Source organism: Macaca mulatta, chromosome 17 (assembly GCF_049350105.2).
Source record: "Macaca mulatta isolate MMU2019108-1 chromosome 17, T2T-MMU8v2.0, whole genome shotgun sequence".
NCBI classification, from domain to species: domain Eukaryota; kingdom Metazoa; phylum Chordata; class Mammalia; order Primates; family Cercopithecidae; genus Macaca; species Macaca mulatta.
In genome coordinates this window covers 2,321,925-2,338,867 of record NC_133422.1, presented here as the reverse complement: position 1 = coordinate 2,338,867, position 16,943 = coordinate 2,321,925, and the positions used below count along the sequence as shown (strand labels likewise).

The following is a 16,943-nucleotide window of genomic DNA, read 5'->3' as shown; positions in this document are numbered from 1 at the left end:
GAGCTTGGTGGGAGGAGGGGCTTCTGCCATTACTGAGGCTTGAGTAGGCAGATTTTCCCCCTCACAGTGTAAACAAAGCTGCCAGGAAGTTCCAGCTGGGCAGAGCCCACCACAGCTCTGCAAAGGCGCTGTAGCCAGACTGCCTCTTTTGATTTCTCCTCTCTGGGCAGGGCATCTCCGAAAGAAAGGCAGCAGCCCCACTCAGGGGCTTGTAGATAAAACTCCCATCTCCCTGGGACAGAGCACCTGGGGGAAGAGGAGGGTGTGGGCGCAGCTTCAGCAGACTTACACCTTCCTGTCTGCTGCTCTGAAGAGAGCAGCTGATCTCCCAGCACAGCGCTCGAGCTCTGCTAAGGGACAAACTGCCTCAAGTGGGTCGCTGACCCCCATGCCTCCTGACTGGGAGACACCTCATACAGGAGAGCTGCAGCTGACATCCAGCGGGTGCCCCCTGGGAGGAAGCTTCCAGAGGAAGGAGCAGGCAGCAGTCTTTGCTGCTCTGCAGCCTCCACTGGTAATACCCAGGCAAACAGAGTCTGGAGTAGACTTCCAGCAAACTCCAGGAGACCTACAGAAGAGGGGCCTGACTGTTAGAAGGAACACTAACAAACAGAAAGCAGTAGCATCAACATCAACAAAAAGGATGACCACAAAAAAACCCCATCCGAAAGTCACCAACATGAAAGACCAAAGGTAGATAAATCCCCGAAGATGAGGAAAAACCAGCGCAAAAAGGCTGAAAATTCCAAAACCAGAATAGAATGCCTCTCCTCCTCCAAAGGGTCACAACTCCTCGCCAGAAAGGGAACAAAACTGGACCGAGAATGAGTTTGACAAATTGACAGTAGTAGGCTTCAGAAGGTGGATAATAAATTCCGCTGAGCTAAAGGAGCATGTTCTAACCAAATGCAAGGAAGCTAAGAACCTTGATATAAGCATACAGGAACTGCTAACTAGAATAACCAGTTTAGAGAAGAACATTTGACCTGATGGAGCTGAAAAATACAGCATGAGAACTTTGTGAAGCATACACAAGTATCAATAGCTGGATCGATCAAGCAGAAGAAAGGATATCAGTGATTGAAGATCAACTTAATGAAATAAAGCATGAAGACAAGATTAGAGAAAAAAGAATGAAAAGGAATGAACAAAGCCTCCAAGAAATATGGGACTATGTGAAAAGTCCAAACCTATGTTTGATTGGTGTACCTGAAAGTGACAGGGAGAATGGAACTAAGTTGGGAAACACACTTCAGGATATTATCCAGGAGAACTTCCCCAACCTAGCAAAACAGGCCAACATTCAAATTCAGGAAATACAGAGAACACCACAAAGATACTCCTCAAGAAGAGCAACTCCAAGATACATAATCATCAGATTCCCCAAGGTTGAAATGAAGGAAAAAATGGTAAGGGCAGCCAGAGAGAAAGGTTGGGTTACCCACAAAGGGAAGCCCATCAGATTAACAACAGATCTCTCTGCAGAAACCCTGCCAGCCAGAAGAGAGTGGGGGCCAATATTCAACATTCTTAAAGCAAAGAATTTTCAACCCAGAATTTCATATCCAGCCAAACTAAGCTTCATAAGTGAAGGAGAAATAAAACCCTTTACAGACAAGCAAATGCTGAGGGATTTTGTCACCACCAGACCTGTCTTACAAGAGCTCCTGAAGGAAGCACTACATATGGAAAGGAAAAACTGGTATCCGCCACTGCAAAAATGTACCAAAATGTAAAGACCATCGACACTACAAAGAAACTGCAACAGCTAATGGGCAAAATAACCAGCTAGCATTATAATGACAGGATCAGATTCACACATAACAATATTAACCTTAAATGTAAATAGGCTAAATGCCTCAATTAAAAGACACAGACTGGCAAATTGGACAAAGAGTCAAAACCCATCAGTGTGCTGTATTCAGGAGACCCATCTCACGTGCAAAGACACACACAGACTCAAAATAAAGGGATGAAGGAAGATTTACCAAGCAAATGGAAACTAAAAAAGCATGAGTTGCAATCCTAGTCTCTGATAAAACACTTTAAACCAACAAAGATCAAAAAAGACAAAGAAGGGCATTACATAATGGTAAAGCGATCAATGCAACAAGAAGAGCTAACTATCTTAACTATATATACACCCAGTATTCATAAAGCAAGTTCTTCTACAAAGAAACGTAGACTCCCGCACAATAATAATGGGAGACTTTAACACCCCACTGTCAATATTAGATCAATGAGACAGAAAAATAACAAGGATGTTCAGGACTTGAACACAGCTCTGGACCAAGGAGACCTAATAGACATCTACAGAACTCTCCACCCCAAATCAACAGAATCTACATTCCTTTCAGCACCACATAGCACTTATTCTAAAATTGACCACATAATTGGAAGTAAAACACTCCTCAGCAAATGCAAAAGAACATAAATCGTAACAAACAGTCTCTCAGACCACAGTGCAATCAAATTGGAACTAGGATTAAGAAACTCACTGAAAACCACACAACTGCATGGAAACTGAACAACCTGCTCCTGAATGACTACTGGTTAAATAACAAAAGGCATAAATAAATAAGTTCTTTGAAACCAATGAGAACGAAGACACAATGTACCAGAATCTCTGGGACACAGCTCAAGCAGTGTTTAGAGGGAAATTTATATTACTAAATGCCCACAGGAGAAAGTGGGAAAGATCTAAAATTGACACCCTAATACCACAATTAAAAGAACTAGAGAAGGAAGAGCAAACAAATTCAAAAGCCAGCAAAAGACAAGAAATAACTAAGAGCAGAACTGAAGGAGATAGAGAAACAAAAAACCCTTCAAAAAATCTGTGAATCCAGGAGCTGGTTTTTTTTTTTTTTTTTTTTTTTTTTTTTTTTTAAAAGATTAACAAAATAGACCACTAGCCAGACTAATAAAGAATAAAAAAGAAGAATCAAATAGACACAATAAAAAAATGATAAAAGGGATTCACCACTGATCCCACAGAAATACAGACTACCATCAGAGAATACCATTAGATCAATGAGGTCAATAAACACCTCTACACAGATAAACTAGAAAATCTAGAAGAAATGGATAAATTCCTGGACACATACACCCTCCCAAAACTAAACCAGGAAGAAGTCGAATCCCTGAATTGACCGATAACAAGTTCTGAAATTGAGGCAGTAATTAATAGCCTATCAACCAAAAAAAGCCCAGGACCAGATGGATTCACAGCCAAATTCTACCAGAGGTACAAAGAGGAGCTGGTACCGTTCCTTCTGAAACTATTCCAAACAATAGAAAAGGGGGGACTCCTCCCTAACTCATTTTATGAGGCCAACATCATCATGATACCAAAACCTGGCAGAGATGTGGCAAAAAAAGAAAATTTCAGGCCAATATCCCTGATGAACATCAATGTGAAAATCCTCTATAAAATACTGGTAAACTGAATCCAGCAGCACATTAAAAAGCTTATCCACTGTGATCAAGTGGGCTTCATCCCTGGGATGCAAGGCTGGTTCAACATACACAAATCAATAAATGTAATCCATCACATAGAACCGATGACAAAAACCACATAATTATCTCAATAGATGCAGAAAAGGCCTTCAATAAAATTCAACACCCCTTCATGCTAAAAACACTCAATAAACTAGGTATTGATGGAACGCATCTCAAAATAATAAGAGCTATTTATGACAAACCCACAGCCAGTATCATACTGAATGGGCAGAAGCTGGAAGCATTCCCTTTGAAAACCAGCACAAGACAAGGATGCCCTCTCTCACCACTCCTATTCAACATAGTATTGGAAGTTCTGGCCAGGGCAGTAAGGCAAGAGAAAGAAATAAAGGGTATTCAAATAGGAAGAGAGGAAGTCAAATTATCTGTGCAGATGACATGATTTTATATTTTGAAAATCCCATCATCCCAGCCCCAAAACTCCTTAAGCTGATAAGCAACTTCAGCAAAGTCTCAGGATACAAAACCGATGTGCAAAAATTACAAGCATTCCTGTACAGCAATAATAGACAGAGAGCCAAATCATGAGTGAACTTCCATTCACAATTGCTACAAAGATAATAAAATACCCAGGAATACAGCTTACAAAGGATGTGAAGGAGCTCTTCAAAGAGAACTACAAACCACTGCTCAAGGAAATAAAAGAGGACACAAACAAATGGAGGAACGTTCCATGCTCATGGTTAGGAAGAATCAATATCGTGAAAATGGCCGTACTGCCAAAGTAACTTATAGATTCAGTGCTGTTCCCATCAAGCTACCATTGACTTTCTTCACAGAATTAGAAAAAACTACTTTAAATTTCATATGGAACCAAAAAAAGAGCCTGTATAGCCAAGACAATCCTAAGCAAAAAGAACAAAGATGGAGGCATCACGTTACCTGACTTCAAACTATACTAGAAGGCTACAGTAACGAAAACAGCGTGATACTTGTGCCAAAACAGATATATAGATCAATGGAACAGAACAGAGGCCTCAGAAATAACACCACACATCTACAACCATCTGATCTTCGACAAACCTGACAAAAGCAAACAATGGGGAAAGGATTCCCTATTTAATAAATTGTGTTGGGAAAACTGGCTAGCCACATGCAGAAAACTGAAACTGGATCCCTTCCTTACACCTTATACAAAAATTAACTCAAGATGGATTAAAGATTTAAATGTAAGACCTAAAACCATACAAACCCTAGAAGAAAATCCAGGCAACACTATTCAGGATATATGCATGGGCAAAGACTTAATGACTAAAACACCAAAAGCGATTGCAACAAAAGCCGAAATTGACAATTGGCATCTAATTAAACTAAAGAGCTTCTGCACAGCAAAAGAAGCTATCATCGTTAGAGTGAACAGGCAACCTACAGAATGGGAGAAAATTTTTGCAATCTATCCCTCTGACAAAGGGCTACTCTCCATAATCTATAAGGAACTTACATTTCCAAGAAAAAAACAACCTCATCAAAATGTGGGCGAAGGATATGAACAGACACTTTTCAAAAGAAGACATTTATGCAGCCAACAAACATATTTTAAAAAGCTCATCATCACTGGTCATTAGAGAGATGCGAATCAAAACCACAATGAGATACCATCTCACGCCAGTTAGAATGGTGATTATTAAAAAGTCAGGAAACAAACCAGGTGTGGTGGCTCATACCTATAATCCCAGCACTTTGGGAAGCTGAGGCAGGTGGATCACGAGGTCAGGAGTTCGAGAGCAGCCTGACCAGCATGGTGAAACCCCGTCTCTACTAAAAAAAAAAAAAAAAAAAAAAAAATTAGCTGGACCTGGTGGTGGGCGCCTGTAATCCCAGCTACTCAAGAGGCTGAGGCAGGAGAATTGCTTGAACCCGGGAGACGGAGGTTGCAGTGAGCCAAGATCGTGCCACTGCACTCCAGCCTGGGCGACAGAGAAATAGGAACACTTTTACACTGTTGGTGGGAGTGTAAATTAGCTCAACGGTTGTGGAAGACAGTGCAGCAATTCCTCAGGGATCTAGAACCAGAAATACCATTTGACCCAGCAATCCCATTACTGGGTATATATCCAAAGGATTATAAATCATTCTATAAAGACACATGGACATGTATGTTTATTGCAGCTCTGTTCACAATAGCAAAGACTTGGAACCAACCCAAATGCCCATCAATGATAGGCTGGATAAAGAAAATGTGGCACATATACACCGTGGAATACTATGCAGCCATAAAAAAGAATGAATTCATGTCCTTTGCAGGGACGTGGATGAAGCTGGAACCCATCATTTTCGGCAAACTAACACAGGAGCAGAAAACCAAACACCGCATGTTCTCATTTATAAGTGGGAGTTGAACAATGAGATCATATGGGCACAGGGAGGGGAACATCACACAGTGGGGTCTGTCGCAGGGTGGAGGGGAAGAGGAGGGAGAGCATTGGGAGAAATACCTAATGTAGATGATGGGTTGATAGGTGCAGCAAACCACCATGGCACATGTATACCTGTGTAACAAACCTGCATGTTCTACACATCTATTTCAGAACATAAAGTATAATAATAAAAAAAAATAGAAAAGCACAAATAACAGAAACCCAGTTGAAATGCTTAACTAGGGTCAATTAGATGTGCAGGAGTAGTATAAGAAGAATCAAGTCCGGGAGTGATCGGGAAATGAGTATTAAAACAGTATTTGAAAAAGAGAACATGTCCCAGGGCCCAAAAGTCAGAAGGGCCCCACCAGCCAAGCAGGTTGCTTAGATGCTGCAAGTTGGTGTAGCCGAGGGAAGCCAGGAGGATTTGATACATGGAAGCAGGGATTTTTAGCTGCCAGGGGGAAATAACTGGACAAGTGTTGGGCTTTCAGTTAAGATCTAATTTAATTTCCTTTCCCTCATTCTGCAGTAATCAGAATACACAGTCTTCACCACTCGGTCCTCAGTGGTTTTGTTCCATTTTAGATGGGATGTTTTCACTGCCTCACAGAGTCCATTTCACACGTTTTGACGGAAAGGGCTTTTTGCATTTGCATGTTCTGAGTTCAGATCCTGCTGGTGCACCCAAGCGTTATGGACACAGGAACTTACCTTAGCTCTTCCGATAGAGCGACGAGGGATTCTGCTTTTAAAATTTGTAGCATTTATCTTTTTATACAAGGTTTTCATTTACCGTTGAATAGGTCTCCACGTTTTTCCATCATTAGACAAATACTAAAATGGACTAAATAATTTTAAGCGATAGTGGAGGAGAAGGGGTACAGATTTCCTTCTTAGAGAATGTCAAAGAATATGCTCCCAGTAGTGGCAAAGGAAGATTTTCAGTCTAGTGGCTAAGTACCTCCTACACATTTCTCATCAATCAGAAAACAGGTGCACTAAAGGCACCCTGAGAACTCATATTGTAATTTCAACACACCCAGAATCCACGGCCCAGATGCCAGCAGCAGCAGCAAACAGGCTTTTCCTCCCTGTTGGTCCAGACAGGTGAGCGAGATGGAACTTGGCTTTTTCTTATGTGATGCGGTATCTTGTGACTTGTGTCTTTTTCCCTAATGTGCTAGAGGGAAAACAAATAGCTGAGCTTTCTAAAACAGTAGCTCTCTATTTTTAAATGAATTTGAAAAGTCGATTAAATTATGTATTTTATTGCCTCTGTATAATATTAAATGAATATTTTATTTTAAAGGCTTAAATACATGAAAATTATTTTTGTTAAAAAACATTTAATGGCCGGGCGCGGTGGCTCACGCCTGTAATCCCAGCACTTTGGGAGGCCGAGGCGGGCGGATCACAAGGTCAGGAGATCGAGACCATCCTGGCTAACACTGTGAAACCCCGTCTCTACTAAAAATGCAAAAAATTAGCCGGGCGAGGCGGCGGGCGCCTGTAGTCCCAGCTACTCGGGAGGCTGAGGCAGGAGAATGGCGTGAACCCGGGAGGCGGAGCTTGCAGTGAGCCGAGATCACGCCACTGCACTCCAGCCTGGGCGACTAAGCAAGACTCTGTCTCAAAAAAAAAAAAAAAAAAAAAAACATTTAATAAGTAGATATTTGTGTAAATTCCCTTTGTTCTAAGGAAATTCTTATTTACATTATACAAGTAATACATGCCCATTATTTAAAAAAAAATTTTAGGGGCACCAAAAAAAGACTGAGTCTACACACGTCATCCGTGACACGACTCATCAGATGCTATCACCTTTTCTTGTGTATCCTAGCAGAAATGTTTTATATGTAACAGAGTATTGTAGAACTATATGCAGTTGACAATCAATAGCTAAATATTAACTAATACAAATTTGGTTACCTGGATACAGCTTTCTATGAGCTATTGCTTCTAACATTGCTTCAAAATATACTCTGTCTCCCTGTTATATGTATTAATTGACGTCTGAAAAATGTATGCATTTTATTGGGATAGGGTATATAGTTATAACATGAAAATGTATATTCTTTTCCCTTTGGAGATGGGAACTCTCTGTATATACTAACTATTGTATGAGTTGCTTTTTTTTTTTCTGAGATGGAGTCTTGCCGTGTTGCCCAGGCCGGAGTGCCCTGGCACAATCTCAGCTCACTGCAAGCTCCGCCTCCCGGGTTCACGCCATTCTCCTGCCTCAGCCTTCCAAGGTAGCTGGGACTACAGGCGCCCGCCACCACGCCTGGCTAATTTTTTGTATTTTTTTAGCAGAGATGGGGTTTCACCGTGTTAGCCAGGATGGTCTCGATCTCCTGACCTCATGATCCGTCCGCCTCGGCCTCCCAGAGTGCTCAGATTATAGGCGTGAGCCACCGCGCCCAGCCCTGAATTGCTTTTTTCCATGTAACATCCTTGTATTTTTCCATATTAGGACTGTCAGAAAACAAAATTTCAATAAATTGAGTTTGAAAGATCTAATTGCCTTTTATTAATGATTTATGAACTAGGCCTCATGCAGTCTACAAAATAGAAAAGAGCTCCAATGAGCTGGACAGGGGAAGTCGGCTTTAGAAAAAGGCTGAAGAAAGTGGAAACAAAGAACAGAAAGCAGATTGGTTATTTCCAACTTGCTTTCCTTGTAGGGGCATAAGCAAAATTTTGTTTTAATGGGATTTGACTATCATCTCTCTCCAGATTTCTCAGAAGCTCAGCTCTTACAAGTAAACAACTTAGGTTTCAGGTTGGTGAAGTGGAGCCTTAGCATGAATGATTCCATTTTGGGCCTGCTGTCTTGTCTTGTCTTCTTTTCTTTTCTTTTTTCTTTTCTTATTTATTTAGAGACAGGGTCTCACTGTTGCCCAGGCTGTCGTGCAGTGGCGCCATCTTGGCTCATTGCAGCCTCCGCCTCCGCCTCCTGGGTTCAAGTGATTCTCCTGCCTCTGCCAGCCGAGTAGCTGAGATTACAGGCACGCACCACCACACCTGGCTAATGTTTGTATTTTTAGTAGAGACAGCGTTTCACCATGTTGGCCAGGCTGGTCTCAAACTTCTAAGCTCAAGTGATCTGCCTGCCTCAGCCTCCCAAAGTGCTGGGATTACAGACATGAGCCACCATGCTTGGCCTGCTGTCTTTTCTTTAACAAGATATAAATGTTTTGTTTTGTTTTGTTTTGTTTGAGATGGAGTCTCGCTCTCACCCAGGCTGGAGTGCAGTAGCAGCACGATCTTGGCTCACTGCAACCGCTGCCTCCTGGGTTCAAGTGATTCTTCTGCCTTCAGCCTCCGGAGTAGCTGGGACTAAAGGCATGCGCCACCACACCTGGCTAATTTTTGTATTTTTAGTAGAGATAGGCTTTCACCATACTGGCCAGGCTGGTCTTGATCTCCTGATCTCGTGATCCACCCTCCTTGGCCCCGCAAAGTGCTGGGATTACAGGTGTGAGCCACCGCGCCCAGTCATAAATGTATTTTGTATGGAAAATTTTTGTTAAAGTCTGCATAGTAGTTCACTGGATATACCATAAGATGGCTAACTATTTTTATAATTCAAATTATTCCTAGTGTTTTAGTAAAAACAATGCTGTAATGAACATCAGTCTTCTTCACTAATCCTTGAACACGCCAAGCATACTCACACCTCAGGGTCCATTCTCTGATTAGAATCCTCATTCTCCCGCCAGGCACGGTGGCTCAGGCCTGTAATCCCAGCACTTTGGGAGGCCGAGGTGGGTGAATCACCTGAGGTCAGGAGTTCGAGACCAGCCTGACCAATATGGTGAAACCCCGTCTCTACTAAAAATACAAAAATTACCTGGGCATGGTGGTGCACACCTGTTGTCCCAGCTACTCGGGAGGCTGAGGCAGGAGAATTGCTTGAACCCAGGAGGCGGATGTTGCGGTGAGCCGAGATCGTGCAACTGCACTCCAGCCTGGGCGGTGGAGCAACACTCCGTCCGCCCCCCCTACCCAAAAAAAAAAAAAAAAAAGGCAACCTCTTTCTCCCTGATAGACTTGTCTCACTAACTTGCTGCTTTCAATTTCATTTTTCTCATATGTTTCTAAAATTACAACTCCCCAATGTTTCCTTCCTTGCTATCTATACTATCACTGTCTAATACATTGTTTATTTTGTTAACTTGTTTATTATTACTCCCCATTGCTTCCTGTACAATGAAAGGTCCATGAAGGCATGAACAATATCTGGCATCTAGCAGGTGTTCCATACGTTTTAAATGAACATGTGTGTTGAGCAACAATAGTATATATTAGGATCCAGTGGAAAACATTTCAGAGTTTTTATTCAAAAATACATTCCCAATTTTATTGTTTATCTGGGGTATGGATGGCAGATAAAAGGTGTGTGTGTTTTTTTTTTCTTAATAAAGCTATTTCAGAATTTCAAAAACAATCCCATAGGATGCCTTAAGAGTCTAAATTTTGATATTGCTATAGGCATTGTGGTATAATGGAAAAAAACACTAGACTTGGGACTTACTAAGTCTTGAGTTCTGGTCTAGTTCTGCTACTCACCCTGGTGTTTGACCTTGTATGAGTCATTTATTTGCTTTGTATCTACTTTTCATCTAAAAATTGCTGAGCAAACTACATTCTGATGTTCTCTTTTATCTCTTGACATTTTGATTTGAGAAGGTAAGTATAATACATTTTGGTATTGTTTTAAAATTATTAGTTATCAATTACCCAGAGTTGTTTATTTTTTTAAAAAAGCAAGTTTTAATGTCACATTAGTTAAGTTTGTACATCCTTCAACATCTTCCTTTTACTTCTTTCATATAGCTATCAGATATTGTGAAAAATGTCAGCTGATTAAACCTGATCGGGCACATCACTGCTCAGCATGTGACTCGTAAGTGTTACTCACACATATGCTTACTATCTAGCACTGGAAATCAGTGATGGGAGAGTGCAAGGGGAAGGAACATTTTATATGCTTTACACTTGACAGCAACACTTCATCCTCTCCCATTATTTGCTGTGCATACAGGGCAGACAAAAAATTGCTAAAAGCTGGAATATACTCACAAGTTATCTTTGATAACAGTTCCTATACCAATGAATAGAATTTTCTCAAACTTTATGCCATCTGTGCTTGTGCTTAATATAAGTCTTTGTGCATATGCAAGGAGATAATATGTTGAGGGAAAGATCACTAGTTTGGGAATCTCATCTAATCCGTGACTTTTAGTAACACAGTTACTTAACTTTCTAAGTATTAGATTACTCATTTTATTATATTATTTAAGATGATCTGTGGTCTAACTTCATATAAATATAGAACACATATTCTAGTAGGGAGGCAAATGTGGGGTTTGGTTTTTTTTTCCTTATTACAAAAAAACTGTAGTGCTTATGCATGGGGTAAAATTTTATAGAATATGTGGAAAAATAACCATCTCCGAGCCCATCAGTGTTAATATTTTGGCTTATTTCCTTCTAAACTTTTGTTTTTATGACCTGCATGTGTTTAAAATAAGATATGGGCCATCTGTATTGCATTTTATCTCCTTCAGCTAATTTGTTAGCTGGATCTATCTTACGCACCAAGTACTGTGCACAAGATCTGAATTTTGTTTTTTTCAGAAAAGGGTCTCACTATGTCAGCCAGGCTGGTCTTAAACTCCTGACCTCAAATGATCCTACCACCTCCACCTTCCAAAGTGCTGGAATTAATTACACACATGAGCCACCGTGCCCAGCCCAGATCTAAGTATTACAGTATCATTTGATGTGGTCTAAGGCAGCTGAATATGTTCAGCTGAATTCCCAGTATAAAAACCATGACTTTTTACCTATGAACATTTTTGTGGAAGCATCAGAAATTATCTCTAACCTGGTTTCTGGGTTGATTCTCTTAAGATGTAGTTGTAAAGAGGAAATTTTAAGTCAAGTAAAAGAAAGTTATGAGAAGTTAGAATTAGAAGAATTTTTCTGCATGGATTTTCTTATGCTTGTTTGTTTCCTAGATGTATTCTTAAGATGGATCATCACTGTCCTTGGTATGTATAAAAAACAGAAGAAATTGCATTGGTGGCGGGAAAGAGAGAATTTAGAGTAACTTCAGTGTTCCTAAATTTTGAAGGCCAGCTTACTCATAGATATTAAGATTGATCTCTTTACATATATGCATATATTTGTATGTACACAATTATATTAAATGGTTTCTATTAAAAATATCTGCTGACATTAACCCAAATAACAATGTATTAAGAATTAACATTAAAATTCCACATTCTTATAGAATTTATTAAATACATACCTTCACAATTAAGATACCACTCTCAACTTCCCAGATGACCCATTTCTAGGTAATAATGATTAAGTTTTCTGATTTGTCTTTTTTTGTGTTTCTTTGTTTTATTTTATTTTATTTTTGAAACAGGGTCTCTGGTTGCCCAGGCTGGAGTACAGTGGCATGATCTTGGCTCACTGCAGCCTCAACCTTCTGGGCTCAGGTGATTCTTCCACCTCAGTCTCTCAAGCAGTTGGGACTGCAAGCATGCACCACCACGCCTGGCTAATTTATTGTATTTTTAATAGAGATGGGGTTTCGCCATGTTGCCCAGGCTGGTCTTAAACTCCTGGACTCAAGTAATCCACCCGCCTTGGCCTCCCAAAGTGCTAGGATTACAGGCATGAGCCACTGCACTCGGCCCAATTTATTTTTTTTAAATTATTACGTTTTAATTGTTTTAAAAAACATCTAAGAGGTCAGGAGTTCAAGACCAGTCTGGGCAACATGGTGAAACCCCATCTCTATCAAAAATACAAAAATTAGCTGGGTGTTGTGGTGGGCACCTGTAGTGCCAGCTACTTGGGAGGCTGAGGCAGGAGAATCGCTTGAACCTGGGAGGCAGAGGTTGCAGTGAGCCGAGATCACACCACTGCACTCCAGCCTGGGCAACAGAGCGAGACTCCCATAAGGTGTACCATCTTAACCATTTCTTAGGGTACAGTTCAGTAGTGTTAAGTATGTTTAAATTATTGTGCAATTAATCTCCAGAACTTTTTCATCCTGCAAAACTGAAATTTTATTCTCATTAAAGAGCTCCCCTTCCCCACACCACACTAGCCCCTGGCAACCTCCATCCTACTTTCTATTTCTGTGAATTTGATTTGTCTTACTTTTATAATGTGTCTTTCTTTATTTTTCCAGGGTGAATAACTGTGTGGGATTTTCTAATTACAAATTCTTCCTGCTGTTTTTATTGTATTCCCTATTATATTGCCTTTTCGTGGCTGCAACAGTTTTAGAGTACTTCATAAAATTTTGGACGGTGAGTCTTTTTTTCTATCTTGAAACATGTATTTGAGACTTTAAGATACTATCTTTCTAATAAATTACTTCATTTTTTGTGACAAGTAGATATACTTTAATTTTACAAGTTAGAGTTTTATAAATGACTCAGAGGACAGATAGGGCTACAATTTACTTTCATATACACATGTTTATTTGTAAATAAATGTATATTAAGCAGGATATAGTGAGCCTTTTTTAGTGATCCAAATTATTTTCACCCACATTCTAACAAAAACATACTCATTTTAGGGAGGTAAATTGCTTTTCTTTGAGTCGGTGAGACTTATTGCAATTTTTATAGTAATAAAATCAAATCTATAAAGACATTAAGCAGTTTAGTGGTTGCCTCAGCCCCAGGCAGCCACTAAACTGCTTCCTGTCTTTACAGATTTTACAGCATTTCTTAAAATGGCAAATGAATGAAAACAATTAAATGTCTTTTCAGCTGAGGTCTCCTTAAACTATGATACATCTATACAAAGGAATGCAATGCAGCTTAAGAAAGAATAAGGAAGCTCTTTATAACAAATGATGTGAAGTGATCTTTGAGATCTATTATTAACGTGAAAAAAACAAGGCATGGAAGAATGCATATACTATGCTGCCATTTCTACAGCAAAATAACGTGTATATATTTATATATGTCTTATCTGGAAGAATGCAGTAAAAATTTCTTAACAGTGGTTGCCTCTGGGGAGGGCACTTAGAAGGGACACGTGCTTTTTACAGGTATCCTTTGGATTTTGTGTAACGTGGACAAATAGTAATGTATTCAAAACAGATAAATATAGCTTTAAAATTTTTTTAGTATGGAAGTATATCTTTTTTGGGGAAAAACTACCAAAAACATTGAAAGTAACTGCCTCTTGGAAGTGGGAGAACTGCTATTTTTCATTAATAGCTTTTTAGCATTATTTTAATTTTCTCTGTGCATGTACCATTTTTTAAAAATTTAGAAATTATTTTATTGTTTTATTTATTTATTTATTTTTTTTTGGAGACGGAGTCTCGCTCTGTCGCCCAGGCTGGAGTGCAGTGGCCAGATCTCAGCTCACTGCAAGCTCCGCCTCCCGGGTTTAGCCATTCTCCTGCCTCAGCCTCCCAAGTAGCTGGGACTACAGACGCCCGCTACCTCGCCCGGCTAGTTTTTTGTATTTTTTAGTAGAGACGGGGTTTCACCGTGTTAGCCAGGATGGTCTCGATCTCCTGACCTCGTGATCCGCCCGTCTCGGCCTCCCAAAGTGCTGGGATTACAGGCTTGAGCCACCGCGCCCGGCCTGTTTTATTTTTTATTTTTATTTTATTTTATTTTATTTTTATTTGAGATGGAGTCTTGCTCGGTCACCCAGGCTGGAGTGCAGTGGCGTGATCTCATCTTACTATAACCTTTGCCTTCCGGGTTCAAGCGATTCTCCTGCCTCAGCCTCCCCAGTAGCTGGGATTATAGGTGCCCCGCCACAATGCCCGGCTAATTTTTGTATTTTAAGTAGAGATAGGATTTCACCATTTCGGCCAGGCTGGTCTCGAGCTCCTGACTTCAAGTGATTTGCCCGCCTCAGCCACCCAAAGTGCTGGGATTTCAAGTGTGAGCCACTGTGCCTGGCTGAAATAATTTCAAAATAAATGAAAATTTTCTCCTTCATTTGAACTCTTCTCTTTAAGTTTCAAGATAATATTCATTCCTTTTTCTTTCCCCTTCAGCACTTTAAATATAGGTTCAGTCCTGGGCTGTCTCACTCTCGGTTCTTTCTACTGTTTTTCTGGGTTATTGCATGTACCCCGTGGCATTCACAGTTGCTGTTCCTAGTCCTAGCGCTCACATGGGCTGAGCCCAATCCCCTGTTTCCAGTTGCTATTTATTGAACCAGCAGACATGAGGAAGACACCATAAAAATCAGCACTTCTCAAACCAACCTCATTTTCTTTTCACTGTTCTTTCTATGTTTATCTGATTGGGAACAAAATCTTTACAAATCTATCAGTTTCCAAGCTAGAAAAATTAATAGCATCTTGGAATTATTGTTATTCCCTTATGAAACTGAGGTATAGAATCAGGGTGGTATACTAGGGGAAAAAAATGAGCTTTCTTTACATGTAAATGCCATGTATGTATTTATTTGCCAGAATCTAAGCTCCGTGGGAGCACAAATATTTATTTCTTTTGTTTATTTATGTTTCTTCATCACCCAGTAGTTGTTCAGTAAATATTTGCTGAGTGAATAGCCAGAATCAAGATACTTAAACTTTAGACTCTTTGTTCTTTCATTTTTAAAATGGAGGTAATAACTTACAGGATTTATATAAAGATTTAAATAAAGAGTGTAAATACATGGAAAGCAGTCAGTAGATGTTTATTTTGTTCTTTCCAACTCTGTGCCTCAAATCATTCCTATTCCTAATATCACAGGCATGATTTAGACCCTCCATCTCCTAGTTTCCTGTCTTTATTCTCTCCTTTCTTAAGTACAATCCCTGCCAATTTATGAGCAGAGAAAAATTTTTTTTTTTGCCTTTTCTTAAGAGGATATGCTTGCTAGTCACTGACATGTCTTTTTTGTGAAATTTCTATTGTGTTCTCTGCCCATTTCTAGTAGGTTTTTATATTTACACATGAAGGAGTTTGTCTTATGTTAAAGATACTCATCTTTTTTGTTGTCGTTTTGTTTTTTGAGGTAGGGTCCCACTCTGTCTCCCAGGCTGGAGTGCAGTGGTGCAATCATGGCTCACTGCAGTTTCAATCTCCCAGGCTCAAGCAATCCTCCTGCCTCAAGCCCCCGAGTAGCTGGGACCATGGGCAGGCACCACCATGCCTGGCTAATTTTTGTATTTTTTGTAGAGACGGGGTTTCACCATGTGGCCCAGGCTGGTCTATAAGTCCTGACCTCAAACAGTCCTCCCACCTCAACCTCCCAGAGTGCTGGGATTACAGGTGTGAAACCCACTGAGCCTAGCCACTAATCTTTATTCTTGACCTTGAGTTAGATGAGGATTTCTTTTCTTTTTTTTTTTTTTTTTGAGATGGAGTTTTGCTCTTGTCACCCAGGCTAGAGTGTGATGGTACAGTCTCGGCTCGCTGCAACCTCTGCTTCCTGGGTTCAAGTGATTCTCCAGCAGAGACAGAGTTTTACCATGTTGGCCAGGCTAGTCTTGAACTCCTGACCTCAGGTGATCTGTCCGCCTCGGTCTCCCAAAATGCTGGGATTACAGGCACGAGCCACCGTGCCCAGCCCAAATGAGGATTTCTTACGTTGAACATAGCAATCACCATAAAAGATCAATAAATTGGGCTTCATTAGAATAAAGAACTTTTTATAAAAAGGTGACTTTTGGAGTGAAAAAGCAAGCTACTGACTGGGAGAAGATATTTACAATGCATATAATCTCACAAAGGACTCCTATCCAGAATATGTGAGACACTCCTAAAAGATAATTCTTTTTCTGTCATGGGCTGCAAATGCTTTTTCCACATTTTCTGGGGTTTTTTTTTTTTTTTTTTTTTTGAGGCAGAGTCTCACTCTGTCACCCAGGCTGGAGTTCAGTGGCACAATCTCAGCTCACTGCAACCTTCACCTCCCTGATTCAAGCGATTTTGCTGCCTTTACCTCCTGAGTAGCCGGGACCACTATGCCCGGCTAATTTTTGTATTTTTAGTAGAGACAGGGTTTCGCCATGTTGGCTAGGTTGGTCTTGAACTCCTGACC

General features: G+C 40.3%; 1 protein-coding gene across 5 annotated transcripts in view; it reads left to right on the top strand.

The window, feature by feature from the left end:
- Positions 1 to 16,943, top strand: part of ZDHHC20 (zinc finger DHHC-type palmitoyltransferase 20) — an 88,526-nt gene that overhangs the window by 47,652 nt on the left and 23,931 nt on the right. For all 5 annotated transcript variants that reach the window (XM_001089163.5, XM_015120727.3, XM_015120725.3 and 2 more), the window contains exons 5-7: positions 10,722 to 10,791; positions 11,909 to 11,941; positions 13,099 to 13,219. In XM_001089163.5, the coding sequence (XP_001089163.3) occupies positions 10,722 to 10,791; positions 11,909 to 11,941; positions 13,099 to 13,219 (224 nt within the window). The remainder of the gene's footprint in view (positions 1 to 10,721; positions 10,792 to 11,908; positions 11,942 to 13,098; positions 13,220 to 16,943) is intronic.